Source organism: Loxodonta africana, chromosome 16, assembly GCF_030014295.1.
Source record: "Loxodonta africana isolate mLoxAfr1 chromosome 16, mLoxAfr1.hap2, whole genome shotgun sequence".
Lineage (NCBI taxonomy): Eukaryota > Metazoa > Chordata > Mammalia > Proboscidea > Elephantidae > Loxodonta > Loxodonta africana.
In genome coordinates this window covers 2,994,673-3,010,319 of record NC_087357.1, presented here as the reverse complement: position 1 = coordinate 3,010,319, position 15,647 = coordinate 2,994,673, and the positions used below count along the sequence as shown (strand labels likewise).

General features: G+C 56.1%; 2 protein-coding genes across 2 annotated transcripts; both read left to right on the top strand.

Annotated features, from left to right (window-relative positions):
- The first annotated feature begins 4,350 nt into the window (after positions 1–4,350).
- On the top strand, positions 4,351–5,551 carry UTF1 (undifferentiated embryonic cell transcription factor 1). Its single transcript, XM_064269893.1, has 2 exons — positions 4,351–4,912; positions 5,031–5,551. Exons 1-2 carry the CDS (start codon positions 4,360–4,362, stop codon positions 5,549–5,551), a joined length of 1,074 nt encoding a protein of 357 aa, XP_064125963.1. The 5' UTR covers positions 4,351–4,359.
- Positions 5,552–12,301: 6,750 nt separating this feature from the next.
- VENTX (VENT homeobox) lies at positions 12,302–14,631 on the top strand. The gene is made up of 3 exons (XM_003419697.1): positions 12,302–12,539; positions 14,002–14,162; positions 14,251–14,631. Exons 1-3 carry the CDS (start codon positions 12,302–12,304, stop codon positions 14,629–14,631), a joined length of 780 nt encoding a protein of 259 aa, XP_003419745.1.
- The last annotated feature ends 1,016 nt before the right edge of the window (positions 14,632–15,647 follow it).

The following is a 15,647-nucleotide window of genomic DNA, read 5'->3' as shown; positions in this document are numbered from 1 at the left end:
AAGAACAAAGCAGGAGGCCTCACACTACCTGATTTTAGAACCTATTACACTGTCACAGCAGTCAGAACAGCCTGGTACTGGTACAACAACAGATACATAGACCAATGGAACAAACTGAGAATCCAGACACAAATCCATCCACATATGAGCAGTTGATATTTCACAAAGGCCCCAAATCAGTTAAATGGGGAAAAGACGGTCTCTTTAAAAAACACAAAAAAAACCAAACCCACTGCCTTGAAGTAGATTCCAACTCATAGCGACCCTATAGGACAGAGTAGAACTCCCCCACAGAGTTTGCAAGGAGTGCCTGGTGGATTGGAACTGCCAACCTCTTGGTTAACAGCTGTAGCACTTAACCACTACGCCGCCAGGGTTTCCCTTTAACAAATGGTGCTGGCATAACTGGATATCTATCTGCAAGAAAATGAAAACAAGACCCATACCTCACTCCATGCACAAAAACTAACTCCAAATGGATCAAAGACCTAAATATAAAATCTAAAACAATAAACATCATGGAAGAAAAGACAGGGACAGTGCTAGGGGCCCTAATACATGGCATAAACCATATACAAAACATTACTAACAATGCAGAAGAGAAACTAGGTAACTGGGAGCTCCTAAAAATCAAACACCTATGCTCATCCAAAGACTTCACCAAAAGAGTAAAAAGATTACCTACAGACTAGGAAAAAGTTTTTGGCTATGACATTTCCAATCAGCGACTGATCTCTAAAATCTACATGATACCGCAAAAACTCAACAACAAAAAGACAAATAACCTAATTAAAAAATGGGCAAAGGATATGAACAGACACCTCACTAAAGATGACATTCAGGCAGCTAACACATACATGAGGAAACGCACATGACCATTAGCCATTAGAGAAACGCAAATCAAAACTACAATGAGATTCCATCTCACTCTAACAAAGCTGGCATTAATCCAAAAAACAGAAAATAATAAATGTTGGAGAGGCTGTGGAGAGACTGGAACACTCATACACTGCTGGTGGGAATGTAAAATGGTACAACCACTTTGGAAATCGATCTGCGGCTTCCTTAAAAAGCTAGAAATAGAACTACCATACCATCCAGCAATCCCACTCCTAGGAATATATCCTAGGGAAATAAGAGCCTTTACACGAACAGATATACGCACACACATGTTTATTGCAGCACTGTTTACAAAAGTAAAAAGATGGAAGCAACCAAGGTGCCCATCAACGGAGGAATGGATAAATAAATTATGGTATAGTCACACAATGGAATACTACGCACCGATAAATAATAATGATTAATCAGTGAAACATTTCATAACACGGAGCAATCTAGAAGGCATTATGCTGAGCGAAATCAGTCAGTTGCAAAAGGACAACTATTGTATGAGACCACTACTGTAAGAACTCAAGTAATAGTTTAAACAGAGAAGAAAATATTCTTTGATGGTTAGGAGAGTGGGGAGGGAGGGAGGGAGGGAGAGGGGTATTCAGTAATTAGATAGCAGAAAAGAACTATTTTAGGTGAAGGGAAAAACAACACCCAATACAGGAAAGGTCCGTACAACTGGACTAAACCAAAAGCAAAGAAGTTTCCTGAGTAAACTGAATGCTCTGAAGGCCAGTGTAGCAGGGGCAGGGGTTTGGGGACCGTGGTTTCAGGAGACATCTAGGTCAACTGGCATAATAAAATATACTAAGAAAACATTCTGCATCCCACTTTGGAGAGTGGCAGCTGGGGTCTTAAACGCTAGCAAGCGGCCATCTAAGATGCATCAATTGGTCTCAACCCACCTGGAGCAAAGGAGAGTGAAGAACACCAAAGTCACAAGGTACTTATGAGCCCAAGAGACAGAAGGGGCCACATAAAGCAGAGACTACATCAGCCTGAGACCAGAAGAACTAGATGGTGTCTGGCTGTGACCGATGACTGCCCTGACGGAGAACACAAGAGAGAACCCCTGAGGGAGCAGGAGAGCAGTGGGATGCAGACCTCAAATTCTCATAAAAAGACCAGACTTAATGGTCTGACTAAGACTAGAAGGACCCCAGAGGTCATGGTCCCCAGACCTTCCCTTAGCCCAAGACAAGAACCATTCCCAAAACCAACTCTTCAGACAGGGATTGGACTGGACTATAGGAAAGAAAGTGATACTGGTGAGGAGTGAGCTTCTTGGCTCAAGCAGACACATGAGACTACGTGGGCATCTCCTGTCTGGAGGGGAGATGAGAGGGCAGAGGGGGGTTAGAAATTGGTGGAATGGACAGGAAAAGAGAGAGTGGAGGGAAGAAGTTGGCTGCCTCATTAGGGGGAGAGCAATTAAGAGTATATAGCAAGGTGTATATAAATTTTTGTGTGAGAGACTGACTTGATTTGTAAAGTTTCACTTAAAGCACAATGAAAATTAAAAAAAAAAAAAAGTTTGAAAAAGCAAGCCACAGTCTGGGAGAAAATATTTACAAAACATATATCCAGCAAAGGACTCAATCAAGAATAAAGAACTCCTATATCGGTAATCACATTTTTTTTTTTTATATCAGTAATCAAAAGCCAGCTGCCCATTTTAAAATGGGCAAAGGTTTGGAAAGCACCTTCACGGAAAGGGCTATCCCAGTACCCAGTGAGCACATTATTAGCCATTAGGGAAACACAAATTAAAACCACAATAAGACACATCACTCGCCCAGCAGAAACACCCAAGCTAGAAAACTGACAAGACCAAGTGTTGTCAAGAATGCAGGCTGCTGCATTTTGGGGGCGCTGGTTGGGATCCTAAGGCAGTGAGACCATCTGGGAAACTAGTTAGCCGAATCTAGTAAAGCTGAACACAAGCTGTCCCAACACACAGCTATTTCAGCCCTGCGTGTAGATTCATGAGAAATAAGGGCTGTCTTCACAAAGACGTGTACAAGAATACGCAAGCAGCCTTACTCAAAACAGCCCCAAACTGGAAACAAACCCAAAGTTCACCAACAGTAGAACACACGGAAAACTAGGCAAAGAGAACAGGCCAGCGACCAACACGTGCCTTCTGTGTGATTCCACCTGACCTGCGGTGACAGACGGCAAAACACCAGTCACCTCTTAGGGGACACTGTCAGGGAAGAGGCTCACGGGAGCATTCTAGGTGGGCTAAAGAGCTAGCACACGTTAAAAATTATGGAGAAACTGGAACTTTTATCCCTTGCTGGTGAAATGTAAAATGGTACAGCCGCTGTGGAAAAGAGTTTGACAGTTCCTCAAAAATTTGCTAAAAGAACTACCATATGACCCAGGAATTCCAATTGTAGCTAACCTCCCCCCTCCCCCCGAAAAAAAACCAAACCTGTTGGTGAAGTCCATTCCGACTCACAGGGACCCTGGAGGAGGAGGAGAACTGCCCCATAGAGTTTCCAAGGAGCACCGGGTGGATTCGAACTGCCAACCTTTTGAATAGCAGCCGTAGCTCTTTTAACTGCTACGCCACTAGGGTTTCCAAAGCCTAGGTAGATACCCAGAAAAAGTGAAGGCAGGAAGGCAAACAAACCTGTACACCCACGTTCACTGCAGCACTTTTCACAACAGACAGAAGTCGTCGGAAACAACCACAACCATTAACGGATGAATGGATAAACAACATGTGGTGTATACACACAACGAAATATTTTGCAGCCATAAAGGGAAATGAAGTCCTGATGCACGCCACAACGCAGGTGAACCATGAAGACATCCCGAGCAAAGTAAGTCCGTCGCAAAGGGACAAGCACTGTATGACCTCACTTATATGAAATAAGTAAATATGTAGAAACCAAAAATTGTTAATGGTTACCGGTGGGGGAGGGAGGGAGGGAAAGGAGGGGGTTCTTGTTTGGTGGAATGTTTTGAAAAAGGACAGCGATTACGGCACAACATACATACAGAACGTAACCGACATCACCGGATTGTAAAGGTGGTCGATGTTCTGGTGTGTATATCTTCACCACAATAAAATAACAACCGTATGCCTCACCCACTTTGCCAAATTATGTCTTACGTCAATTAAAAAGGTTTTAAAATGCAATCGCTATTGTTTTGGAGGGTCTTCCCCACCAGGAAGGACCCCGCCCTGCGAGAAGGGGAGGAAAATGAGGGAGCCAGAAAGCACCAAGCTACACCTTGCGGGGAGCTTCCGAGGAGCCAGGCCCGTCGGGGCGGGGGCGGGACGCGAGGGGCGGTCCCGGGGTGGGCGGGACGCGTAGACCCGCTCCGGGGGCGGGCAGGCGGCCGCGCAGGTCGTCAGAACGCGTGTGGGCGGCACGTGCGGCGCCCGCCTCCAGGTTCTGACCCCGCACCCGGCGATCCGAGCCCAGCTGGCGCCCCGCCCGCCCCGGTCTCAGGATGCTGCTCCGGCCCCGACGGCCAGCCCCGCCCGCCCCGTTCGCGACCCCTGAGCCGTTGTCGCCGGGCAGCCCGGAACACGAGCCGTGGCCGGCCGGGGACGTCCCGGGAACTCCGCCCGGCGCGCTAGCGGCGCCGGTGTTACCCGTGTCGCCCGGCTCGGCACAGCGCACGCCCTGGAGCGCCCGGGAGACGGAGCTGCTGCTGGCCACGCTGCTGGAGCCGGCCGTGTGGCGCTCGCTGCTGCTGGACCGCCGCCAGGCGCTGCCCACCTACCGCCGTGTGTCGGCCGCGCTGGCCCGCCAGCAAGTGCGGCGCACGCCCGCGCAGTGCCGTCGCCGCTACAAATTCCTCAAGGATAAAGTCCGCGACGCGCAAGGCCAGCCCCCGGGGCCCTTCGACGCGCAGATTCGCGAGCTCATGGCGCTGCTGGGCGACCACGGGCATAGGCGCGGCCGCCGCCGCTCCCCAGGGCCCGGACGCCCCCCGCGCGGCCGCCGCCCAGCCTCCAGAGCGCCCGCGCCCGCGCCCGCCCCTGCCCCTAACGAGCCAGGTACTGCTGCGGGACCGGCCACCCCGGGAGGGGGAGGGGACGGGGGGACCCGGGAGGAGGGGGCGGGGCGGGCACTGCACCCAGGTTGGGGGACCCGACCTCCGCTCCGCGTTCCCAGATGCCTCGCTGCTGCTGGCCGACCGCGACCACGACGCAGAACACACCTGGACGCTCAGGTTCAGCCCGTCCCCGCTGAAGTCTGCGGACGCGCCCCGCGCCCCGGATTCCCCGCCGCCGCCGACACTCGGCCCAGCAGCCACTTTCACTCCCCCCCGCGCCCTAGAGGGCGCGGACCCGCTCCCCGGCCTCCCCCAGGAGCCTGCGCCCTCCCGCGCCCCCAGCTCCCCGTCGTCGGCACCAACCCCCACCGAGGGGTACCCGGGCCCGCTGCCTGGCCGCCATGGGGAGCGCGCGCCCCCTCGCGCTCCCTCGTCGCTGAACGACGCCCTTCTGGAAACCCTGGGGCACCTGGGCCACATCGCGGCCACCCTGGGCCCGCTGCGCGACCAACTGCTGACTCTGAACCAGCACGTGGAGCAGCTACGCGGGTCCTTTGACCAAACCGTGTCTCTGGCGGTGGGCTTCATCCTGGGAAACGCCTCCGCCGAGAGGGGTGTCTTGGGGGGCCTGCGGGAGTGAGGCCACCCGATACCCCAGTCCTCCGCCCTGAGCCCTTCTTGTGGCCCTCTCCTATTCCAAGCCCAGTACTTTCAATAAAAGGTTGTTTTCCACGTGCGCCTGTTAGCTGTGTAGATCCGCGCCCTGGCCGGAAAGACCCCCTGCGGGGAGGGCCTGCCCGGAGGCGGGGGGCGGGCCTGGTGTCTGGGCTTGCGCGAAGGTCGAGACAAGGTTAAATGCCTCCATATTCTGGAGAGGGGCCCCTGAGGGCTCTGGCTGCTGCGGCCTGAAACAAGCAGCGCTCACCAAGAAGTGCGCCCAAATGTGGCTCCAGGCTGGGATCCCCCAAACAGGCATGCTGATCAGAACCTCCCTTCCGAGGCCGGTCTCCAAGGGGGAAAGGCTGCAGGTTCACGGCTCCCTGGCGGCGTCCCAGTGTTCCCAGGGCTACACCAGGCCCCAGCTACCAGAAGGTCTTTCAGGGCCAGACCAGCCAGTAGGTGAATAGCCTCGGGACCTCCCTGGGGAGCCAGTGAATGGGGGCAGGGGTGGGTCTGGATAAGTGAGCATTCTCGGGCTGGAGCCCAAGGCCCTCCTGGCCACCCTGGGTCCACTTGGCCCAGGTCTTGGGTAGGGTCTTCCCGAAGCCCTACGGCAGCCTCACCCGACCTTGAACCGTTTGGCCGCGATCGACCTGGGGGTGCCAAGAAGGAAAGGAGCCTACAGTGTCACTTGAGGTAAGGCCCCTCTGTGCCCCAGGAAGAGGATGGGCCCGGGACAACCGCTGCCAAGCCGTTGCCCAGGTGGGCCTGGGCCGTTGAGTCCTGAGCTGGGCCTCATCAGAATCTCGGGGAGCATCTTCAAAGTCCTGATTGCAGGCCCCACCCCGGGCCACTCCTCGGCTTGGAGTGCGGGTGGGGTCGGCAGGAGGTGGAGGTTTCTGAAATCCCGCTCTCCTGGGTGGAGATAATGTGTTTGCATTACAATACACTGCGGATTGCTCCGTCCTCTCTGTAACTGCGGGGGCCCGTTCCGGGCCTGAGAGCTTTGCCCCAGGCCACATAGCTCAAGGTAGGCGGTGTCAGCGTCACTGCTGGCTCGTCCTCGGGAGGGCCCAGTTCCCCAGGGGTTGCAGCCCCTCCCCCACACCCGTTTCTGCGGATGCTGAACCACCGTTCATCGGCATGTGGACAGCTGGCAGCTCCAGGAATGAGAGCCTGAGCAGGTCCTGGGAGTCAGCCGGGAGAAATCGAATCCAGAAGACCCCAACCTGAGCATCTCCTCGTTTCAGGCACACTCCTTTACCTTGCAGGGCTGCATTGCTGCTGCCTTTGGGAGGCTCCAAAACCTGCTGGGGGTGGAGCCCCAGCTGCTTGCAAACACAGGCTCCTGCCACACACCCTGAAGGGCAGAGCCCAGGCCAGGGAGGTGGTCTAAGGCAGACAGGACAGGGCACCGCCCCCACCCCTCACTGGAGCCCGGGTCTGCAGGAGACAACCCCATGTGGGGTCTCCTAGGATCTGCTCGGATTGGTGTCACCTTGTGTGCTTGGAGCCTCTCGGTCAGCCCATTCACACTTGTTAATGACTGTTTCTACAGAAGTGCCTCGTCCTTGACCTGTGACTGGTGAGATTGAGCCTCACTGCCTCTGTTGTGTGGTGGCCGGTCAGCTAGGGTTTTCGCCAGGCAGCCTTGTCCTGGTGTTACACCTCGTTCCCCCATCCCCTTTTTTAGGGTACTTTGTGGTGTGCTGAGAGGTGCCCACTGGCCAGCGGTGTGCATTTGTTCTGATGTGTGACTGATACACACACAAACACATTCCATTCTTTTCGCTGGCTGCCCACTTAGGCGCCAACGGTTTGTCCCGTTCCCCACCCCCCCTCCCCGACATGCAGCAGGTGCCGAACTTAGCCTGGCCAGCTACCTGGCCCGCCCCTTTCCTGGTTTCTGGCCACCAAGATCCTCTTGTTCCTTTGGGCTGACAAGGCACCTTGCCCTCCAGCTGTGCACACTGCCTGTCCCTGCCAGCCTAGAGCAGAGGTAGCTGCTGCCGCCTGTCGGAGCTGCTCTGTCCCTGCCGTGGGGCCTGCCCCCTCCCCCCCGGGCAGCCTCAGAGACCTGGCTTAGCGCCACCCTCTGCAGGATCGAGTCCAGCCTCCACTAGGACCTGTAACTCTCTTCATCATCATTTGGCCCCTGTACATCCCGTAAAACCGGGGTCTCCTAGATGCTGTGTGATTTCTGGTTGGAGGCCAATTGGCTGGAATCAGATGGTACGGAATTACTCATAGCAGTCGCCTGCGTGTCCTTGTCCCTGACCCATCTAAAGTCTGGCCCCATGTAAAGTTTTGGCTTTTTCCAGAGATTTGATATATTGGTTATAAGAAAAACCAAAAACCAAACCCACTGCCATCAGTTCCGACTCATAGCAACCCTATAGGCTGACAGTAGAACTGCCCCATAGGGTTTCCAAGGAGCGGCAGGTGGATTGAACTGCCGACCTTTTGGTTAGCAGTGAAACTCTTAACCACTGCGTCACCAGGGCTTCCTATCTCAGGACAAGCTACGTTTCTTTCTCTTCTTTCATTGGTCCTGCTGTCTGTGTGCCCTCTGATGTCCACATTTATCCCTGAAAATGGAACTGAAGTAACTAAGTTCAAAACTAAAAAGAAAAACACAAAACAAAGTTCTGCTCTGACACACCTGGCAGCCCCGTGTGTGTCAGAGTAGAACTGCTCTATAGGGTTTTCAGTGGCTGATTTTTTGGAAGTAACCAGGGCTTTCTTGCAAGGCACCTCTGGGTGGACTCAAACTTCAGCCTTCCAGTTGACGGCCAAGCACGTTGCCCGTTTGCACCACCCAGGGACTTGGCTTGTTTATCTCCCAAGTGTAGCCTCTTTTATATCCATTCCTCTCACTGTGATGTCTCCTACATAGTGTCCCACCAATAGATGGTGTTTTAAATGTTCCCAAATCCCAAGGGAGTTCATGGGGGGCTTGCTGTGTACTGTGGGGCAGTATTTGAAGTGTGTCCTGTTTACCTGGAAAGTGGATTCTAACCTCAGGCAGGCTGGACAGGACCCTCCTGCCTCACTCCTCTCCTGTGGCCCCGTCAGCTGGTTGGGTTGTGTCCTCTAGCATCTCCTAGCTTCCCAGACCATTCCCACCTCCCCCAAGACCCCTTAGGTTTGGTCCCCGGGGCCCAGCCTCCCTGCCAGCCCCCAGTGAAGGGGGAGGGAGGTGTCCCCAAGCCTGCATCCTTGCAGCCTCAGAGGATGGGCAGAAGTGGGGCCTAATGGGGCTGAGGTGGGACGGGTTCCTGATGCTTCCCCCCAGAACAGAAGGCCTGAGCCTGGGACCTCACTCAGCAGACAGGAAACCCAGTCAGGTAGACAGGTCACCCCAGGATCCACTCTAAGGTCCAGCCCGAAGCTTCCCGCACAGGTGGGCTGCGTGGGCTCCGCCTCATCCCACTCACCCTTTCAGAATTCGAGACCCTTCAACCCACCGGGTCATCTCTTCACAGAGTCTCAGCCCAGCCGGGTTGGGGTTGTCCATACGTTGCTCCCCTACACACTCAGATTGTGTCATTTCAGGAGGAGGACAAAGGAGTCAGGGAGCCCTGGAACAAGGAGTGGAGCCTAAGGGAAGGGGAGGAAGGCCATGAGGGGAAGTGGGGGTGTGGAGGGGAGCGTGAAGGAGAGAACCTGACCTGCAGCAGGAGGGAGAAGCAAGACCCACCCCCTCCCCAGTGATGATGGGGGCACACAGCTGTGGGCTGAAGTGAGAAGGGCAGGGTGGGCAGTGGTACAGCCAGTCAATGTGGAGAAGGGGTTGTAGAGTGAGGTGTCCAGGGGGCACCTGGATGGATGGAGGACAGGCCCCTGGGAAGAAAAGGTTTGAGTGGGAAGTCTGACTTTAGAAGTGTTGTATATTAGGGGTGGGAGTTGCTTCCAAATCATGAACACAATTTGAGAAGGTGTCTGTGGAGCCAGGGGGAGTAGAGCGGGGATTAGTTAGGGAGGCCTGAAGCCCAGGGCTCACCCCTCCCGAGTGCAGGCATCATCCCACATTGCGAGTGGGAGGCTGGGCTCAGCCGTCACCCTGCTGAAACATGGCTCCGGCAGGCTCTATGGAGCCCACACCAGTGTGCAGGTGTGGGGTTCAGGAGATGGGTCTGGGCTGAAGCCACCAGGTCTGAGCTGCTATCCGGGCAAGGAGGTCTGCGTCTGTGGAGCAAAGGCTCCAGCCTATGTTTGTTTGTTTTTTTAATTTTCCAGCCTACATTTAATCATTTGGAGGAATGGTGGGCAAAGGGGCCTAGAGCAGTAGAACGCTGGTGCAAGGGGGCCCAGGAGCTGGGCAGGGGAGGGCCCGGTCAGTCCACGACACTGCTGGGAGGCCAAGTAAGCAAACAGGCCTTGGCCATCAGCTCGTGGGGAGAAGGGAACACCCAGGGTATGTGTGGAGGCAAGGGGGGACTGTGATGAGGAGTGCTGATGGGGTGACAGGAGACCACCCTGATGGTAAGAGATTGTGGGGAGCTCAGTCAGGAGAGGCCCCCACACCCCGCTGAGTAGACCTGAGGGTACCTGCAGACTGAGGTGGGACCCTTGAGCAAATTTCTTCCCTCTGTTCGGGGCAGGTGGCCAGTTCAGGCAAATGAAGGTGTTTGCCAGAGAGCAAGGAGGGGCTAGGACCTCAGGTGCACAGGTAGGAAGGTGGAAGCAGGAGCAGTGTCAGAGGAGCACCAGAACCCCACACCCCCCCTCACGGGCATCACTTGGTAGAGCTGGCTCTACAGGCACGGGGGCCAAGGGGCCAAGAAACGCTGGCCCTTAGAGAAATGAACGTTGACTGAGTTTCACAAAGTGTGGTATATGCTGTTTTCATGTAATAAGTGCTTTTGAACATGGCAAAAATGTTCAACAAGTGTTCCTTTTTACCGGTGCTTCTCTAGCCTGTTCAGTGCACATTGAGCAATTATTGCGGGGAGGGGGGCTGCTACCCTCAGAGCCTCTCAGACCTCCCTCCCAGAGGCAGGTCCAAGCCTTCCCCAGCGCACCCCTGCAGAAGCAGTGACCAAAGGCTGGGCGGCCAAGGCCCCTGAGGAAGGCCCAAATGGGGGGCCCGACCAGGGCGACCAGCGGGCTCCCAGACCTCGTTTTTTTCCCTCTCCCCTGTAGCCCGACAGGCTCCGGGGGTGGAGGTTGAGGGTGTATGGCCAGGGGAGTACCGAGGGCCTTTGCTATCCACCAGGTGAGTGGGTGTGGAGGACACACTGCTTACGTCCGCTGGTGGGGGGAGGGGGGAGGAGCAGCAGTACGAGCGCCCCAGGACTCCGTGCGCCCTGAGGTGCACCCAGGGCCGCTCCCGGCGGGCTCCCGAGGCATTGCCTCGCCGTGGCCATCGTCGGGGAGCAACAGATGCGATCCAGCACGGGTCACCCCCGGCACAGGTTGGGGGCGGGAAGCCGGCAGGAAGGAGCAGAGAGAAGCTAGTGATGTGGGAGTAGCGGGGAGAGCGAGGCAATGGGCGCCCACCGCGCTGGACCCCGCTGGCTGCGTTGTCGCCTCTCTCGGGCGGCGGCGATTTTGCCGTCCGCTTTCCCCAGGCCAGCGCGGCGCCCGGAACGTGGACGCAGGAGAGTTCGGAGTGAAGCAGTCGCCGGGGGCGGGCTGGGATGGGGGAGGCCTACGTGGCCTGTCTCCCACAAGGAGTGCCGGCTAGCACAGCAAGGCGGGGACACGCGGGGCGGCCTGCTACCTGGGGAGCGGCCGCGTGGCTAAAGCAGAGGTCGGGACCGCGGCAGAGCGCGGTGGCCCGGCGCCCCCTTACCCCGGGGAGCCGTCCGCACCGGGGCCAGTAACCCGCCCTCCCTGCTGCGCAGGCGTGGCAGATCCGAAGGCGGCGCCACTAGCACCGAGTTAGCCCCTGCGGTGGGGCCAGGCCTATGGCCCGGGCTAGGGCGGCGCGAGTCGGCGCCGAGGGAGGGCCAGCCGGAGCCACAGGGGTCCTTCCCTCCCCAGCCAGACAGCCGGCGAGCGGACACAGAGCCGTGCTTGCCTTCTCCTCGGTCAGCGGGGCACCTCTTCCAAACTGAAACCTCTGTCATCTCCCCCCAGCCGCCCTGCAGTCCCAGCTGGGGAGGGGGGCTGGAGAAGCAGAACTTCCTGCCCCCACCGCTTAGCGCCGCTCGGGGCAAGGGGGGGCTGGGCGGCCCTATAGGAGGCAGCCACTCCTCCCCTTCCTCACGGCTAGGGCAGATGAAAGGATGTAACAGGTCCCCAAACCCTCAGCGGGCTGGGCAGCAGCCCCGCCCTCCCCCAGACATCTTGGAGCCGAGGGAGGTGTGAATGGCCTCCTTTGTGCTTCTCAATGAAGGCAATTAGGTACTCCTTATCTGGGGGATTTGCAGCCTCCTAAGCAAACCGACCCTTCTCCCCCCCACCACCCCCCCACCCTCGTTTATAAACTCAGCCCGGCCCTCCTCAGCCCCAGGCAGATCCTGTGCTGGGCCTGGCCAACGTGTCCAATCCTCTTCCATTTTCTGTGTGGCCCCCCGGCCCCATCTGCCCACAGTGGATCCTGTGCCCAGCCCGGCTCACCGGTCCAGCTCCACTCTCATCCTCTGCGTGGCCCCCCGGCCCTGGGGGATCTTCTTTGTCTGGCCCTCTGTGAGTGTTCTGCGTGGTCCCCTGGCCTTCGGGGGATCCTCTGAGTAGCCCCGTCACTTATCCAGTCCTCGGCAAATCCTCCGCCTGACCGGCCATGCCTCCCTCCTCCGACCTGCACCAGGGCCACAAACCACACTCCAGTTTCTTCTCCGTGGACTGGCTAGCCCAGAGCAGCCACTCGGGGCCAATATGCACGTCCAGGCCCAGCGAGATCTCTTGGAGGGGCTTAACTGCCCCCGTCTGGGTGCCCAGCAGAGGGGAGCCCCCTCAGAACATGGCCATCGATGGGGCTAAGACCCCAGATCTGCGTGTGCGAGGGACACCTGTGGCTGGTAGGTCTTGAAGGGGAAGGTCCTTCCCAGATCGGAGTGGGCGTTGGGGAGGTTCTTGCAAGGCAAGGAACACACGAACACACCCTGTCCACTCGGTGGTTTTTACAGGGCAGTGATGATGTCCCCTTGTGAGTGAGTGAGTGAGCGAGCGAGCGCTTCCCCTCAGAGGGAAGCCACCTGCAGGCACCTCTATGGTACCAGCCCTGCAAGCCCTGCCCTGCCTCGGCCCTCTGCCAGCCACAGCATCTTCCCAGTTCCCAGCTACGTCCAGCCCAGGCCTGCTGCCCGAGGGCACTCCAGTAACTTGTCCTCGTGAAATTACCCCACCCCACACCCAGAGGGCAGCTTGTCTCCCAGCTATCCCTGTCACGCACGGTGGCTCCGGTGTCTTTGTGCATGTGGTCCTCAAGCTTCTACACTGAGCCCTTGAGACCCGGGTCACTGGGAAAGACCGTTGCTTCTAAAGCTGTGAGACTGGCCAATGCAGAGAGGTCATCGTTGACCCCCAAAATGAAGGGGGTCTTCACTTGGCTCCAAACTTGAGCCCGTTCTCAGCAGACCTGGAATCTTGGCATTTTAAGAATGCTCCATGGGTGTGATTGAAGTGGCCGCTGGGGCTGGGCTGCAGACCAAGAGGCCACCTTTGCATTTCTGTGCCTGGGAGTCTCGCCTGGGGGCCTGGCCAGCGGCTCCATAATCCTTATCTAACCCTTTGTTATGTGCTGACAAGATTTTTTGCTGTTTGTTTTCTAGTCCATTGTAATTTAATCCATTGTTTTTAGGTTTAAAGTCCTACTTGGTCAACAATGAGATTGGTATCTATGATTTTTAATTTTTTTTTTAAAGTTTGAGTGATTCGTTTGGAATAATTTCATACTTGGGTGAAGTGAAATATTTATTGCAAAGACCCACAGCAGGTCCAGGTTAATGGGTGTCTGCCTTGGCTCCTGACTAAATCCAAATGTGAACAAGTCGATGAGAAAGGTTGACCTCCCCTTGGCTCTCTGGGTGCCCCAGGCTTTTGTACGTAGTGGACCCTCCCCGGAAAGTCCCTCTTGCTCTGCCCCATCTGTCCTCATCTGGTGAATTGGCTGCAGGGAAAAGAAATTGCTTTCTGGAGGGATGTGAGTGAGGGTGGCTCTGGGTTGGGGCACTGGCTGGTGGAATCTGCACCAGGACTGCCCCTCTCAGCCCAAACCACTCTAACCTTTGTCTCCTTCCTCCAATACACATGTCCTGCTCTGGACCCCCTCCACCCTTGAGCTGGGAGACTGAGCAGGATATTGGAATGGTGGAGTAAGGAGAGAAACTGGAGCTGCCCCTGCTTCAGGGACACAGGGGCTGCCCATCCACCTTTGGCCGCTGCGTCTGCTGCCCAAGTAACCCCGAAGCTCAGGGCAACTTTCACATAGCGGGGAGCATGTCCCAGGTGGGTAGACTCTCACCCATCTTCCCGTTCCAGGGCTGAACAAGGAGCCAGACCCTTTGCGGGCTCCCCGGGTGCGTACGGCCTTCACTACAGCTCAGATCAGCACCCTGGAGAGCGCCTTCAAGCTTCACCAGTACCTGGGCCCCCAGGAGCGGAAGAAGCTGGCCAAAGAGATGCACCTGACTGAGGTGCAGGTGAGTAGGCCATGGGGGTGGGGGGGGAGGGGAGGCTGGGTGAACGGGGGCGGTCTGTTCTCACCCCTGCCTGGTTTGTTTCCCACAGATAAAAACTTGGTTTCAGAATCGTAGAATGAAACACAAACGCCAGTTGCAGGACTCACAGCTCAGTGTCCCCTTCTCTGGACCCCTCTACGGGCCCCTGGCCATCCATCCACCGTCTCCTGTCCTGGGTAGTGGCTTGCAGCTGTTTTACCGTGGGGCACCCCTGCCTGCCGCCCCAGCTGTTTTGCTGCCTCTGGGCTCCTTCTGGGGTCCCTGCCCAGTAGAGCAGGTCTTGATGGCCTCTGCGTGGAATCCCTGCAGCAGGCAATCTCAGACACACCACCTCCCAGAGCCTGGGGGCCAGGCGCGCTTGTTGGCGCAGGCCTCATCCAGGGGCTCCTGGGGCCTGTGTGATCTACCTGAAACCGAGGATGCCTTTTGAGGAGGCTGGCAGCCCCGAAAGTGGATGCTTCGCCCATCCCCAGGAGGTATGTGCAAGGTCTGCCATTGCCCTGAACAGACACTAACTGTCCTTTTCATCACAGCCGCCTCCCACATGGCGGGCCTTGTGTGTGTACGATGATTCATGGTGAGTCCCTACCCTGACCACCTTAAGACTCCAGAGTTTTACAGCTGGAGACATTTTAATGCCACCCCTTCGCTGAAAACTACCGAAAGGGTCAGTATAGGGGGTAACTGATGGGTCAGGGAGCAGAATCAAAGGCCAAAATGGATGTGTTACGCATGGGGTTTTAGCATATGGTAAATGGATAATTTATTCAACAAAAGGTGTTGGAAAAAACTGGTTTTCCTGTTGGAAAAAAAGAAAGGAGGGCCCTCGTTCTGCGTGCGGATCAGCTTGGTCTGCAGAGACGAAGTCCGTGAACCGTGAGAAGCAAGTGAGGCTCTACATTTACAGCTTTGAGGTTTGGGTGCCTTTGTAACGGAGCCACCACAGCTGGAAACCAGAAGGGAAATAATGACTCTTTGTCCAGTATAAAGTTGAAGCACAAGGTGGGAGTAGCATCTGCTGCTCCCGGAAGAGGCCTGTGAGTGCCAGGAACTGCCCGGGGAGCCGGATCTGAGTCCAAGTCGTCTGAGCTCCGGTGTGTCTCCACCTGAGTGTTTCTTTCCTGCAGGGTGGGTCCTGTTCAGCTTTCAAGGAAGCTGAGTACCATCTGTCACCGACTACATGTCCCAGCAAGAATAAAGGCATGATCCTTTTTTAAAGTTTATCTGCAGAAATACATACATCAGACTGTTATCAGTCTTGGGATTGTTAAGACTTCTCATTGTTCATTTCTGTCTTGTTCAAAGTGTTTATAATGAGCGTGTGCTTTTGTTGGAAACCCTGGCGGTGTAGTGGTTAAGTGCTACGGCTGCTAACCGAAGAGTCGGCAGTTCAGATCTGCCAGGCGCTCCTTGGAAACTCTATGGAGTAATTCTACTCTGTCCTAC

Coding starts and splice junctions, on each gene's coding strand:
- VENTX (XM_003419697.1), top strand. CDS start 12,302: ATGCCTCCCTCCTCCGACCTGCACCAGGGCCACAAACCACACTCCAGT. Junction 12,540..14,001: donor GCGAGGGACACCTGTGGCTG/GTAGGTCTTGAA, acceptor TTCCCGTTCCAG/GGCTGAACAAGGAGCCAGAC. Junction 14,163..14,250: donor TGCACCTGACTGAGGTGCAG/GTGAGTAGGCCA, acceptor TGTTTCCCACAG/ATAAAAACTTGGTTTCAGAA.
- UTF1 (XM_064269893.1), top strand. CDS start 4,360: ATGCTGCTCCGGCCCCGACGGCCAGCCCCGCCCGCCCCGTTCGCGACC. Junction 4,913..5,030: donor CCCTGCCCCTAACGAGCCAG/GTACTGCTGCGG, acceptor CCGCGTTCCCAG/ATGCCTCGCTGCTGCTGGCC.